This window comes from Cimex lectularius, unplaced genomic scaffold (assembly GCF_000648675.2).
Source record: "Cimex lectularius strain Harlan isolate CLEC.00 unplaced genomic scaffold, Clec_2.1 scaffold76, whole genome shotgun sequence".
NCBI lineage: Eukaryota > Metazoa > Arthropoda > Insecta > Hemiptera > Cimicidae > Cimex > Cimex lectularius.
The window spans coordinates 857,296-871,002 of NW_019392636.1; the positions used below are offsets into that span (position 1 = coordinate 857,296).

Genomic DNA, 13,707 nt, shown 5'->3' on the forward strand with positions numbered 1-13,707 from the left:
CTTTGGATGTAACTTAAACAAATAAAAGGAACTACACAGCACTGAACAACCATTGAACATGTCTGGCAGTCAAACCCAGCAAGTGTGATTTAATGTTTTTTTATTGTAATACTAAAAATTATAGTGGAATGGAAGGGAAGGGAATAACAATCTGCAAATTCGTTTTTATTTCCCCAAAATAGTTGAAACTAAATTACACTGACCATTTAAAATGCAAAACATTTATTATTAATAGAAAACTTCACATCTACATAGTTTTCATTCAATGAAATAATTTAATATCGCTTTTTACCTTTTTTTTTAATTTTTAAAATAGTTTAGTACAAAAGGCCAACAAAAAATTTCAAAAATTAAAACGTAATTGAATTTCACAGCACAGTGAAATCAATAGATGATCATTTTTACATTACGTACAAGAGGGGAATTAGAAGAAATTGACACATCCAACATCAACATTATTGTTCTAAAATAATTTAAAACATAACAAACCAAAACAGTAATAAAATCTGGAACATCATTACGGCGAATTAAAACTGACAAAAAGAGATGTTTGATCATGGAGATTTGACTTATGAAGTTCAGAGGTTGGTTTTCTTGACTGGACATCTACGTTAAATATCATGGGGAAGTATTGCACTCTTCCTGATGACCAGCACTGTGCAAGGAAAAGAAAATGTACTTGCAAGAATAATAAATCAATAAAAAAAATGTAAACTTACAATCGTAAGATTAGCACCACTGGTAAAATTGTGCTGAAAGCAGATATATGAAGGTAATTCTTGAGGTAATCCCAAAATAAAGAAGCTGCAACACAAGCATATTATGCAAACTTTAAACATGTCGAAAATTCAGGTTTTACAATTGTAAATACCCAGGATATATTTCAAAATGTGGCGAATGATTGGTATAGAAAATGGCTATAATTGGTGAATCTTGAAACATGACAGCAAGATAACGATTTGATTTGTCCCAGGCCAATCCTTTCACTTGGCCGCCAACTCTATAAAAAATTTAAAACGTTAATATAATGAATGTCTATTATGAACATAAAGCACATTTTATTAACAGGTCCCTTTAAAAAATATTTTGATTTTGCTTAAAAGAAAGACAAAAGATAAAACTATTTACACTGAAGATCCTATTTGTGTCCTGGTTAGATCAGCAACAAGGTAAGCTCCTGCATTTTTTTGGTTTTTAAACACGTGTTGGGCAGTAGGAAGACAATAAATACAATGTTCAGTCGATGTGGCAAACAGTAGAACCAACCCGTCGTTAGACCACACACAATGGCTTACATGGCCACCAACAGTTAACCAACTTTCATAACTCCAGTCGGAACAATTCCAAACCCTAAAATATATATAAAATTTAATATAAAATAAAAATCCAAGGGGAAATAAAAGTGTACCGAAACATTCTTGAGACAGTTGCTGCTACCAATTTTGAACCGTCAGGACTCCATGACAATTTTGCAACTCCGCTTCCACTACCCCACTTCAACATAACCGATCTACTTGTCTCAGGATCCCATGCTGTCATCAAACAATCACGACCATTACATGTCATGAGAATATCTCCCTAAAAATCAAATATAATTCTAAAACTATGTGTCATATACAAATTTTTTGCACGTTTAGTTTAATTAAATATAATTTTTGTTTAGAAGAAATATCAATTCTCACTTACTTGAGGACTCCATGAAATGCTGGATACGTATTTATCCGGAAGTAGAAGAGTGCTGTTAAAAGAGGTTCTTGAAACGACTGAATTTGGATCAATAGTCCAAATGTACACACCAACAGAGCACGCTACAGCTAGTTCACCGCTAGTCAAGGGGCTAAAAACAGACTAGTTGATATTATCATACTTAAGAGGTCCATACATGTACAATATTATTGCACAATAATTGAGTTTGTGCAATAAAATTGATCATATGTAGATGATATTGAAAGGCTGTGCAATATGTTGTGTTAAAATATTTTTTATATAATATTCATTGTGCAATATGGCAAATATTGTACCGTGTGTAGACAACATTGTACAATATAGCATCAGCTGTAGCTTCTAGCATATTAGTGGTTCTTCTCCCAATTTGAGCGGCAACCATAGCAAGGAGTTCATCAAATAATCCATCATAGGTAGAATGTTTAGCAATCAAAATGCAGCTAAGTTCGGTGTCACTCAACATGTTTACCTGGTCTCAAATATCCAGTAACTGAATTTATTTAGCACTAAATAATATTGTATGTTTAAGCCAGCTTTGCACAATACATTGCTCAACTCTTCAATATTAAATCTACATGATTCAATTTTATTACACAATCATAACAGTTGTAGAACAATAATGAAAGTTATGGACTGCTATAAGGGATTATTATGAAAACAATACTACACACCGCCAAGCAATTGTTGTCACCCCTTTTTGAGCTTTTGCTTTAAGAATAGGTGTTATGGCGCAGTTATTAGAATAAACTGTAATCATGTCATCTTTTGTAGCGACGGCAAGTTTGGTGCAGCGAGGATGCCATGCCATACAAACTACGATTTCTGAAGAGTTTCTTTGTTCAAAATGCTGTGAAAAATAAAACCGTGTCATTAAAAAAAAAAAAAAAAAAATTACCCGTGAAAAATATAAATAAATAATATTACCTCCTTTTTCTTGAATGGACACAAATCAAAAGCCTTTTCATATGTTTTTTGAAGAGAGCAAAAAAACTTTCCAACAACTTTGAAGGCCATATTATTTTCGCTTTCTAGCATTTCAAACAACTTGGTAACCCCTCTCTCGTGCCTACAATCAATAATAATTATTACATGCCAACCTATTGACAATTGTTGATAGTATGCAAACTAAATATTCATGATGTGTGCATCATAAACATAAGGTGAGTTAATTTGTATACTGTAAATAAATAATATTATTGATCTAATATTTTCTTGAAATTTGAATTCTCACAGCGAGCCATGAAAATTGCCTACTCTTGGGTTGTCGTCAGTCAACTTATAACTTAATCTTAATGCTTAGCATTGTTTCATAGCAATTTATCTACACAAACTATTTCTAATGCAACTGAGAGTCGATGGTTTTCTCAAATGAATCCTTTGAAACGTTTTGGGGGTTTACAGGACTGAAAATACTGGAGACATTTACATTCTTTCTGGGAGAAAAAAAACTCTCTTTACTTTTATACCCAACTATTTTTTGGATATTGAAACAGCTTTCAAACAATAGTTAGGTACGACTAGATCTTTGGTGTTTCTAATATTTTAAATCATATGAATTGTTTTTATTTAAAGTCTTGTGATTCATTTTAAAGCTATACCTTATTTATTGCTTATGTATGTCCTCAATTTATATGTAATTTAATTATTGAATTTTAATTTTCTGTGATTTGTAATTTTATCAGGGATTCAACACTTAGATGGCTGCTTGTACACTTTGTGTAAATTTTTACAACTACAACTTTAGTTATTATTGCAATTAATGGATATTGATCAATATTTTAATAAATAATAAACTGTAATTTTTTTGTTTTAATTTACTAAGCTTACCAAGCATCTTGTAGCTTTTGAAATAAAGAATCTGAGCCAGGAAGAAACACATCGCCTGGGAATACTTTAGCATAGGACTGTTGAATGATGTCTTTCGTTATAACAACTTTAGGGTGGTTAGTAACCTATAACAAGTTTTAGAGACATAAAAATTCACAAATCACTATAATAATAAATAGTACAAAAATAATTAAACTGCTTATCAACCTTTTCCAACCAACAGGGGCTTTTGTCAGCTATGTCATTTCAGCCTCCAAAGCATGCAAAATATAATCTAGCCTAAAACTCACTTCTATAACGCAGCCACACAAATAAATACACTCACACCTATACCATTGCACTCATTCTATTAGTCGGTGGAGTACTCGATTTGGAACCCTTGCCCTACACACAGTATTTAGGTTAATTATCGTAAACTGCTTAATAATAAATGTATAATAATCATTCATGATTCACTCTTGTTATGTATAATTAAAGAAAATAAACGTTAATGAAAAATTTATGTGAGATTTTATTATGTTTCTGCAAGGGAGACAATAAAATAAATTAAATACGAGTAAATATAAAGAATTAAAAATCCAAGTTTGCCTATTCTTAAGAAATGATTTTTTAATTAAAAATAAATTGAAAATTAGATGCATAAAAAACTAAAACACTATCTATTGATTTTTTGCATATGGATCATTTTTTGAAATTTTTGAAAACTATGGTCTAGTAAAAACATCCATAATAACAATGATTTGCCAATGCTTTTTTGGATTTTGTACAGCTGTTATAATTTTTTTTTTCTGTTTATAAAAAATATAATTATTATTAAGTAGGCATTAATGATAATAAACTGCAATTGGATTAAGAGGTTACAAAGATTATCCAAATATTTATATTTCCAGCCATTTAAATACAACTGTCTATTATTAATCAACATGATTTGATGCTTAAAACATGAGTTATACAATTCATTTGGATACGAAGGACGTAAGAAATTAGCAAGGTAAACGTTGATCTAAGAAACACTAATCACACTTATTACTTGCAATCAATTACTGATAAGATTAACTTAATTTAAAATGCCCAATAACAATTCTAAGGAACAACAACAAATGCTTCCCAAGCAAAAAAAAAATAAACAAGAAGAACAGCCAACATTTCCTCCTAAAGCAGAATTAGACACCATATTCGAGGATAAAAGTTATTTTAATGATAATGAAGAGGGTTCGACAAGTAAAGGTGTAAATACATCTGAGAAGAAACAAAGTCTTACAAACCTTGCATCGGAGCTTAAAATGAATGAAAACCCAAAAGTTGATTTAGAACCCTCGAATACAAGTATGGTTAAAAACCCAAATCAACTTCAGGATTTAAAAAACAACACACAAAAAATGACCAACGAAAAAGCTTTAAACAGCACTTCACTACAACTATCACATTCACCAATGCAACAAAAAACTATCCCTCACAGAAGTTCAAGTACGATCAAGATGTTCATAAATGAATATTCTTCCACTTTAGGAAAGAAAGAAGATAATGATAAACTGACAAAAAACAAGAAAAGAGAAAAAATGCCACAAACAGTTACCAAGAAAGTTAATGTACAGCTTGAACGAGGTACAACAGGAAATTTAAAAAAAGTTACATCTGAAATATATAAAACCACCCCAAACATTTCAAAAGAAGAATCGAAAAACCAGTACGATTCATCTACTAAATTAAAGCAAGCAAGTACAAACACAATACAAAACAAAGTTAACAAAACAAGAGACAAAAAAGGAATTAATGTTGACACCCATAAAGATCAAGTTCCATCTACTAATTTAAAACAAGCAAGTACAGACACAATACAAAACAAAGACAACAAAAAAGAAATTAATGTTGACACCCATAAAGATCAAGTTTCATCTACTAATTTAGAACAACCAAGGACAGACACAATACAAAACAAAGATGAAAAAACAAGTGACAAAAAAGAAATGAATGCCGACACCCATAAAGATGAAGTTCCATATGATGCAGCACACAAAGGAAATTTGACTGAAAAGTTTAAAGACAATGAAAAGGTTGACCCCATCAGAAATTTATATTCTACACCTAGAAAAAGTTCTTTAAAGTCATCAAGCGACAAAAAAGTAATTAATGTTGGCACCCCTAAAGATCAAGTTCCATCAACTAATTTACAACATCGAAGAACTGATACAACCACAAATCAAACCCTTCTAACACATTCTAAAGATGGCATAACAGAAGTACCAGATCGGGAACATATCCATTCGAAAGATGACAGTCCAAAAATACATAACAAACAATCAAAATCAATTGATTTTGGAAGTGTTACTGACATAGATGGTGCATCCCACAAAGGAAATTTGGTTGAGAAGTTTACAACCAATGAAAACGTTGACCCCATTAGAAGTTTATCTTATACCGCTGGAAAAAGTTCCTTTAAGTCATCAACAAGCGACAATAAAGATCTGAATGTTGACACCCATATAGATCAAGTAACATCAACTGATTTAAAACATCCAAGAACTGATACAACCACGAAACAAACCCTTCCAACACATTCTAAAGATGGCATAACAGAAGTACCAGATTGGGAACATATCCATTCGAAAGATGACAGTCCAAAAATACACAAGAAACAATCAAAATCAATTGATTTTGGAAATGTCACTGAGATAGATGATGCAGCAATCAAAGGTCATTTGGTTGAGAAGTTTACAAGCAATGATAAGGTTGACTCCATTAGAAATTTATCTTACACAGCTAGAAAAAGTTCCTTAAAGTCACCAACAAACGACAGTAAAGATCTGAATGCTGGCACCCATAAAGATCAACTTTCACATATTAGTTTAGAAAAAGATGTGTATCCTTTGAGCCACTATCAAAGGCATTTCAAAAAAAGAATTGTAAAAAGTGATCCAGATCCTAAGGATCATCCTGAAAGTAAGAAATCTCAAAATCAATCAGATACTGTAGACAAAGATGAAATGAACCAAGAAAGAAAGAAGCATAAAAAGCATAAAAAGAAAAGTCGTGATACATCAAGTGCAAAATCTACCTATGAATCGTCAATACCTGCAGGACCTGCTCAACAGTGGAGTAAAAAGTCACCCAGTATTACAAGAGAAAGTTTACCAAGCGATTATTATAAAGACAAGGAAAATAGTTCCTTCGAAAAATCAAAAAGTAGTGTTCCAACATGGCTTGATTATAAGTTAGCAAAGGAACTGGAAAGGAGGAAACTCAGACGACAAATGTCTGAGCACAAATTAAAATTTACAGAAAAAGTAAAGAGCACTACAAGTTTGGTAAATTTAGTTATACTTTTTGACTGTATCAATAGACTTTGTCAAGTCATATTTTCCTTTAATGTTAAATTTTACAAAATGTATGAATTGAACGAAAGATCAGATAATGCAGTGAAAGAAGATCTTATGTTAGAGTTTTGCATCGGTAGTCTGAGCTGTTTGGTAGGATGGCTTGCTGACTCTCACTTGGGAAAATATTATATTGTGTTATATGCCAATTTTATCGCACTTGGTGGATCCTTAATGTTAGCCACCTCAATTTCATTGAGTGATAGCATCAGTTATACGGTGAAGGCTGTTTTATATTTCTTGTCTACAATGTGCTTTTACTCTTGTAAAGTGGTAAACCCTGCACAAACGTTTTTAGTGCTTGAACAATGCTCAATGCCTCAAAGTACAAAACAAATAAGGAGGGCATGTGTATTTATGTATTGGTTAAGAAGCGTATTTCAAATTATTTATGAAATAACAGTAATGACTTTTTATCGCGAGGACACATTCCCACAAACACTTTCTCTTGTTAGTTGTGGCTTACACTTGACTTACATAGTGTTTCTAATTATAATTGCTCCAAGAATGAACGTTTTTCCCAATGAAATGAATGCAGTCAATAAAGTACTGTGTAAAAATGTGGCTAATCAAAAAAGAATGAGTATCGAACTTTATGAAAGTCAAAGACGTAGCCACAAGTTTTACAAAATGGTATATTGCCTCTCACCGTTTATCCTGTACTTTTTAATTGCACAATTCATATATATACCTTGGTTTATTAGATTACCTGGTAGTACAGATACAGAATATCAATTATCCATCTCTACTGTTAACATATCACTTTGTGCAATGACGATAATAACAATACCTTTATTAGAAGGATTAATTTATCCTTTAGTCTTGAGAACAAGATTCAATTATCTGAAACTTTTTGGTTTTGGAATAATTTTGCTTGGGTTCAGCTTTATATTTTCTCTTTATGTTTTTATTAAAACAGAGATGACATTTCAACTGCAAATAAGATCAGGCACTGGCAATATGATAATAATGAATGGTTTACAGGTTGCAATAAAAGTAAATTCTTCTTGGACAGGTGCAAAAACAATCAAACCCTTGTCAATTATAAAAATTAAGGCTTTACCAGTTAAAAGAAGAGATAACACTCGTTTTTCGGTGAAGGTCCAGAATAGAGATGTGAACTACTGGAAAAGAGTGTACATCTATGAACTTAAAACTACCGTATATATAATTAGTGACAAATTCAGATTCATCAGGGTGACAGGATTTGAAAATCATTTACAACATGAAGAAATGATAATTCACCTTACTAAAGTAATATGTTACACATCGACACATTTTAAGCCCATAAATATTACTTTTACCCTTGTCAAATTAGATGAATCAGCTCAAGCGAACATCAAGAAAGACAGAAGAAATAAATTTTACGATGATTTGATTGAGAAATACAATATAAATTCTACGCAATTATCTACGCCGAAACTTGGCAAGCAATCTTCAACAGTTATGAATGCAGGAACGTATTCAGTTGATTTATCGGCATATGGCATGGGCACAGTGAACTATACGTTCAAGAGTAGAACACTTTATCGATTCCTAATTCACAAGACAGAAACAAATACCTTGTTTAAACAATTTTTTAATGAAAAAATAAAATTACTCAGCTCATTTTGGGACACTCCGGTAATGTTGTTCTACATATTATCTATCAATACGATAATAATATCATACACCATCTACGTTTATAGTCATGCACCGGATAAAATAAAAACATTCACATATGGCATAGTGTCCTTTGATAAACATGTAGTTCCTGGAATCCACGCTTTCTATTACTCCACTTACAATACAATAACTACTGAATCCTATGTCATCGGCATATTCATATATATGCTGGACTGTTTCTTGTTCATGTATATTACAACTAAGCACCAAATCTCTCATATTCATCATAAACATAGTAGTAAATAACATTTTGATTTTTCATTTTTGTATTATTCTTTAAGTTTATATCATATACTTCATAAGTGACAAATATGAATTTACGATTTAAAATAAAAAGTTTTACCTAGCTTGCGATATAGTTTCTTTTTATATACGAGATTATTAAAATGAAAATAAATCGTCTACATCAAATTGTTTAAAAATTGACAGTGACAAATGATTTGTGTTTGATGAAAAATTTTCTCAAGATGGAAGATACTACTAAGCTCAAGTATCAATTTATCAAAACTATCTTTTAATCTTTTCAAAAGTGTACAACAATGTATCAAACTGTAGCCTATACAATTTTTTATGTTTAGACAAAAGTGATGGTTTAAAATTTTAATACATTATCTCTTTGATAAATATTCTTCAATTTTGTTTAACAATCAGCAGAACAGTTTTTTAAAAATTAATTTCATCTTTCTCCTTAGTTCACTCTCTTTGTACACGACACTAACCTATAGTCAAAGAGATTTTTTTCCAGCTGAGAACATAAAATATATACATTTATTATTATTAATGAAACGGTGTAAGTGTACTAACGGAGCCTTAAAGTAATCCACCTTGGATAAATGCCACAGTCTTCCAAGCGGTAAGAAAAGAACTCAGTCAGCATTCCAAGCTATGTATACAAATTAAAAACAGTGGAATAATTTATTAAATTCTTTCAATCTTTGGCCTCGAGAAAATAATGAATCCGGAAGTAAAGACAAAATTGTCAATAAATTTCAGAGCCTGTAATGCACTGCAGATGAAATCAAATAAACAAACACAATAAGAGGAAGCCATTCTATTTACCCAACAGGCTCATTGCTCTCTCAATAGCAATAATCTACTAAATTGTTTAAGACATTGCTGAAGAAGGGCACATTAGGGAATTAGAATGGATGAGGGTGTATAAATATAATTTAAACAAATAGCCATGGGTTTTCAAATCTTAATATATGATCGTTTATACGATGTCACCACGGGATTGATTAAGGTTGACACCTGAGGGGCAATGGTTCGGCAGAAGTGAGACCCCTCCCCAGGCTGGACTCCTTACTGCGGGAGCGACGACATGGAAGGTACTGAGTGCCTTCAGATGTTCCAGAGACATTGGCTATTAGAAAAGAGCTCCTAATGATTCTCTTAAGATCAAATAGATAATTTTTTGTACATCTTTTTTTTTTTTTTAATTGAATTTTGGTGATTGGTTATTTTGGGCAAGCTTGATTTACCTTTCTTTTTAGTTGACTTTAATTGAAAGAATATTTTATTTTTTATTTCAATTTGGGGACAGTCGATCCACACAAAAGGTTTTTTTCTGGCTATATTGGGGCGAGAACTTCACCAGTCATACCATATTTTGAAATGGTTTAGCAATATTATTCAGGAATCAAAATCGTGAGGAAGGTGGTATTAGCAATTAGTAGGACTCTCCCAGATCTCACAAAAATAACTGTCAGTATTTAAAACATAAACAAAAGGATTTAAAACATAGGAAATCTAAGTGGCTGCTTCCAACTGCTTCAAATTACAATAATATAATTTTAAAAAAGTAAACTAAAGAAAAAAGTTCATATATTGATTGTCAGAATTCCTCTAGTGGTCTGTGGGGTGATGACCTGATAATTTGATCCTTATCATTCATCTTGACCTACCTATCCTCCGGGTTCGTCTGTCAGACATGTTTCTGGATTATGTCATCTTCAGTATGATTATGATAAGTCATCTCTTTAATAACTTAATCCACCAAAGGAATGGCAAACAATGAAAATGGCAACACACACACATCCTACCCTCATGACCTTATAAAATAGATGTGAACCAATTTATTTAGAAAATGGTGGAAAAGTGTACAAAACAAATAAGAACTGTTTAGGCTGATCGCACACGTCCAACTCTCTGAGCCAATTCAGACCTTGTTGTTGGAAATGGGTTTACATGCTTCATGTGATTGAGACAGCTTGTCTTATTTACTAATACCTAAGTATTCCCTCCCAGGTCTTAACAAAAGGAATATGAAGGTATGGTAATATTAAATGCAGTGAAATTATTATGTTTTAGGTCTGCTAGTGATGAACCCGTGTCATCTGTCATCTGTCTCATCTGGTCTGCTTATTCTCGATTGTTTTGTATAAAATGTTTTAGCATTAGTCTGTGTTTTACACTCAGTGTGACAAATCGACCACTGAAAGGTAAATTAAACAAAACCAGCAAGAACAAGCGAATTAAGACTTATCGAGCATAATCAAACCGCAAGCCTGAACGTGCAAAAAAACCAATCAAGTCCTTCAAACATATAAATTGATCAATACTTACACAATTTGTGTACAAATGAAGGTTCAAGAAATCACTCGTCGAGCAATGTATTTTCCCATCCAGCTCACACAACGGTATTTGGTCTTCGTTGGAGTAAAGTGGAAACTCAGAAAGCGAACACATTTTCTCCTGGAAAATCAAAACTGTTTATATTAAATCTTTAATTTTGTGTTGCAGAACAGTGACAACAGTAAGGACATCTACTAAAGGATGTTCTTACTGGTCTGAACGAATCAGTCAAACTAAACAGACCAGGACTGTTTGTACCGACGTATTTTCTAAACTGCTACCTTTGTATCTTGTGAAATAAATAGATATCTGCGTAAAAACCCTTTCACCGGCATTTTATTTAATTGTATACATAAATTGATTATTTAACAAAGAACGACATGTGAATAAAGAACAAATGTACCTTTTATGTTCTGTACATGTCAATCAGAACTTTTCAGATTCACAAATGCCCAACAAGGACCAATTCATCAATTTTGGTAGATTTTTTTTTAATTGACAACAAACATTTAACGAACTACTGTTGTCATCCAAGTATCCGGCTTACGGCTAACCGTTGTGTTGACTTGTTGACACACGTGAAAAATAGATAGCGTTAGTTTTAAAAAAAATTAAAAATTAAATTTAAAAAATTCTATTGTAAAATATGTTTTAAACTGTCGAAAAAATATAAATACATAATAAAAAACTGAGATATTCTTTTATATTCACCGATATTACCGTTTATATTATTCTGTCAGGAACGTGTGGTCGTGTGCTATAACCAGGTCGAAAGTTTGGCTCCAATTGTCTCATGAACGCAGCAGGTTTTAAGCAATTTAATTTTTTTCTCCTTTATAACATAACAAAATTGTGTCAAAACACACAATTCTTCAATTTTTAACTAAATTGAACTAAAATATAACTAAAAACGGAAATGTATGATGGACAGGACGAGGAACCGCGCAAGTCGAAAGTGGACGAGATGGAAGAAGAGACTGACACGAAATTCACTTGTGAGATTAACGGAGAGAGGTATTACGTCGACAAAAGTGTTCAAAACGATCTGATAATTGTAAGTTTACAGTGCGAGAGTTCTAAATTGTATAAAGTATGGTGTAGGAATCGCACCCACCAAACAGCAGAACTGGTCACACAGACATTCATGAAATTCAAATTTTTCGAAGCAGTCTCAGAAGACCAGGCAGGTCTGCAAGTTTTATTTAAAACGGCGAGATCAGCTGTAGACTGCTACAGAGCGATGGTCAACGATGACTTGTTCCCATCTTACAACATCACGTCAAAACTGACCGAAACTGAGAAGAAAATATTTTTTTCTCGGCTCAGAAGGCAAAACAGGCTGCTCGAGCCTCAAAAGTGTACAGATATAAGAGAACAGAAAACTTTAGAAAGAGTTTTGAGATTGGAATCCCAAGTCAATTTTAAGCCTAAAGAAAAATCAGCACCTGTCGTCTCTAAATTGCGTTTGCCATTTCTCAAAGAAGGTTTTGTTTTTATACGTTATGTCAAGCCTAACCGGGCTTGGCAAAATCAAGAAGCAATGAGCAGAATCGTCAAGGCAATTGTCTTTGACTTTAACAGTTTGGATTCAGTACTCCTCAGCATAGACATGAATGTAAAACAAAAACATTTAGAAATTCCTTGTATTCAACATTTGACAGATCTTTATATAGACTCGATCACGGAAAAGTTTACTCTTCATGATGTTCTCGTCTGTGGCCTTCCGAACCATCACTCACAGAAGGACGTACGCTTTTTGATCAATCGCTATGTGCAAGATGAACTGGAAAGTGTTGATTGTTATGATTTAGCGTCTGAAGGATTTGACCTTCAGTACTGCATCATTTATGTACACACGTTAAAAGCAGCTAAATACTTAGTTGAGTCGTTAAACGACAAAATGTTTTTTGGCAAAGTGCTAACGGTAACCTTAATGTCCTCGTTTCAACAAAGGTATTCAATTTTAAAAAGTCAATATTCGTGATGGCTCAAAACTACACCAATACAATACATTTATGAAGCGCTGTGAGGTATGAGTATTACTAATTGATAGATCCTGATCTCTAATGTTACTGGTTGGAAGCATTCAATTTATATTCTATTCAACTGCCTTGGAATCAGATGTTTTCTGCTGTTATTAATAGTAATTATCTGTAAATATTTCTAAGAAGGAATATTATTTTTTATTAAATAATTATTTTCACATTTCATTTTATAATAGAGTTATTTATCATTTGGAAGATGGTAAAATTAATATGTGAAATATGGGTTTTAATAAATTTCACATAGAAAAACTTTTTTATTATTATTCTAACAAGTCACTAATATATTTTGTGAAATTTTTATGGAGTCAGATTGTTTTGTTTTGTTTTTTTAATTGTTACAAAGTATAAAATATATTGTAAAATTTATAACAACTGTAGCATCGCTGCTCTCTTAAATCTAGTCTTAATTATAACAAGAGATTATATTTTATACCCACATGGTACAATGTGAAAATTATATTGATATTTTTGTTTATAAATGTTAATTGTGAAATTTT

General features: G+C 32.0%; 1 protein-coding gene across 3 annotated transcripts; it reads right to left on the bottom strand.

Moving 5' to 3' along the window:
* Positions 1 to 144: 144 nt before the first annotated feature.
* On the bottom strand, positions 145 to 11,970 carry LOC106669839 (aladin-like). 3 transcript variants are annotated; one of them, XM_014399623.2, is made up of 11 exons: positions 11,886 to 11,970; positions 11,157 to 11,285; positions 3,553 to 3,677; positions 2,650 to 2,791; positions 2,397 to 2,572; positions 1,687 to 1,837; positions 1,409 to 1,578; positions 1,129 to 1,350; positions 872 to 1,000; positions 720 to 804; positions 145 to 655 (listed from the first exon to the last, which is right to left on the bottom strand). In XM_014399623.2, the coding sequence occupies exons 2-11, from the start codon at positions 11,277 to 11,279 to the stop codon at positions 518 to 520; spliced, it is 1,461 nt and encodes a 486-aa protein (XP_014255109.1). In that variant the 5' UTR covers positions 11,280 to 11,285; positions 11,886 to 11,970; the 3' UTR covers positions 145 to 517. The 3 variants fall into 3 exon arrangements, with proteins under 3 accessions (XP_014255109.1, XP_014255108.1, XP_024082022.1); XM_014399622.2 differs by lacking the exon at positions 11,886 to 11,970 and adding an exon at positions 11,569 to 11,760; XM_024226254.1 differs by lacking the exons at positions 3,553 to 3,677; positions 11,886 to 11,970.
* Between the last annotated feature and the right edge of the window lie 1,737 nt (positions 11,971 to 13,707).

What these genes read in the sequence shown, in the direction of transcription:
- LOC106669839 (XM_014399623.2), bottom strand. Translation starts at nt 11,279, where the DNA reads ATGTGTTCGCTTTCTGAGTTTCCACTTTACTCCAACGAAGACCAAATA. An exon ending in CAAAAGCTACAAGATGCTTG is followed by an intron (nt 2,792 to 3,552) that starts GTAAGCTTAGTA and finishes TATTGATTGTAG; the next exon opens with GCACGAGAGAGGGGTTACCA. An exon ending in CATTTTGAAATATATCCTGG is followed by an intron (nt 805 to 871) that starts GTATTTACAATT and finishes CTTGTGTTGCAG; the next exon opens with CTTCTTTATTTTGGGATTAC.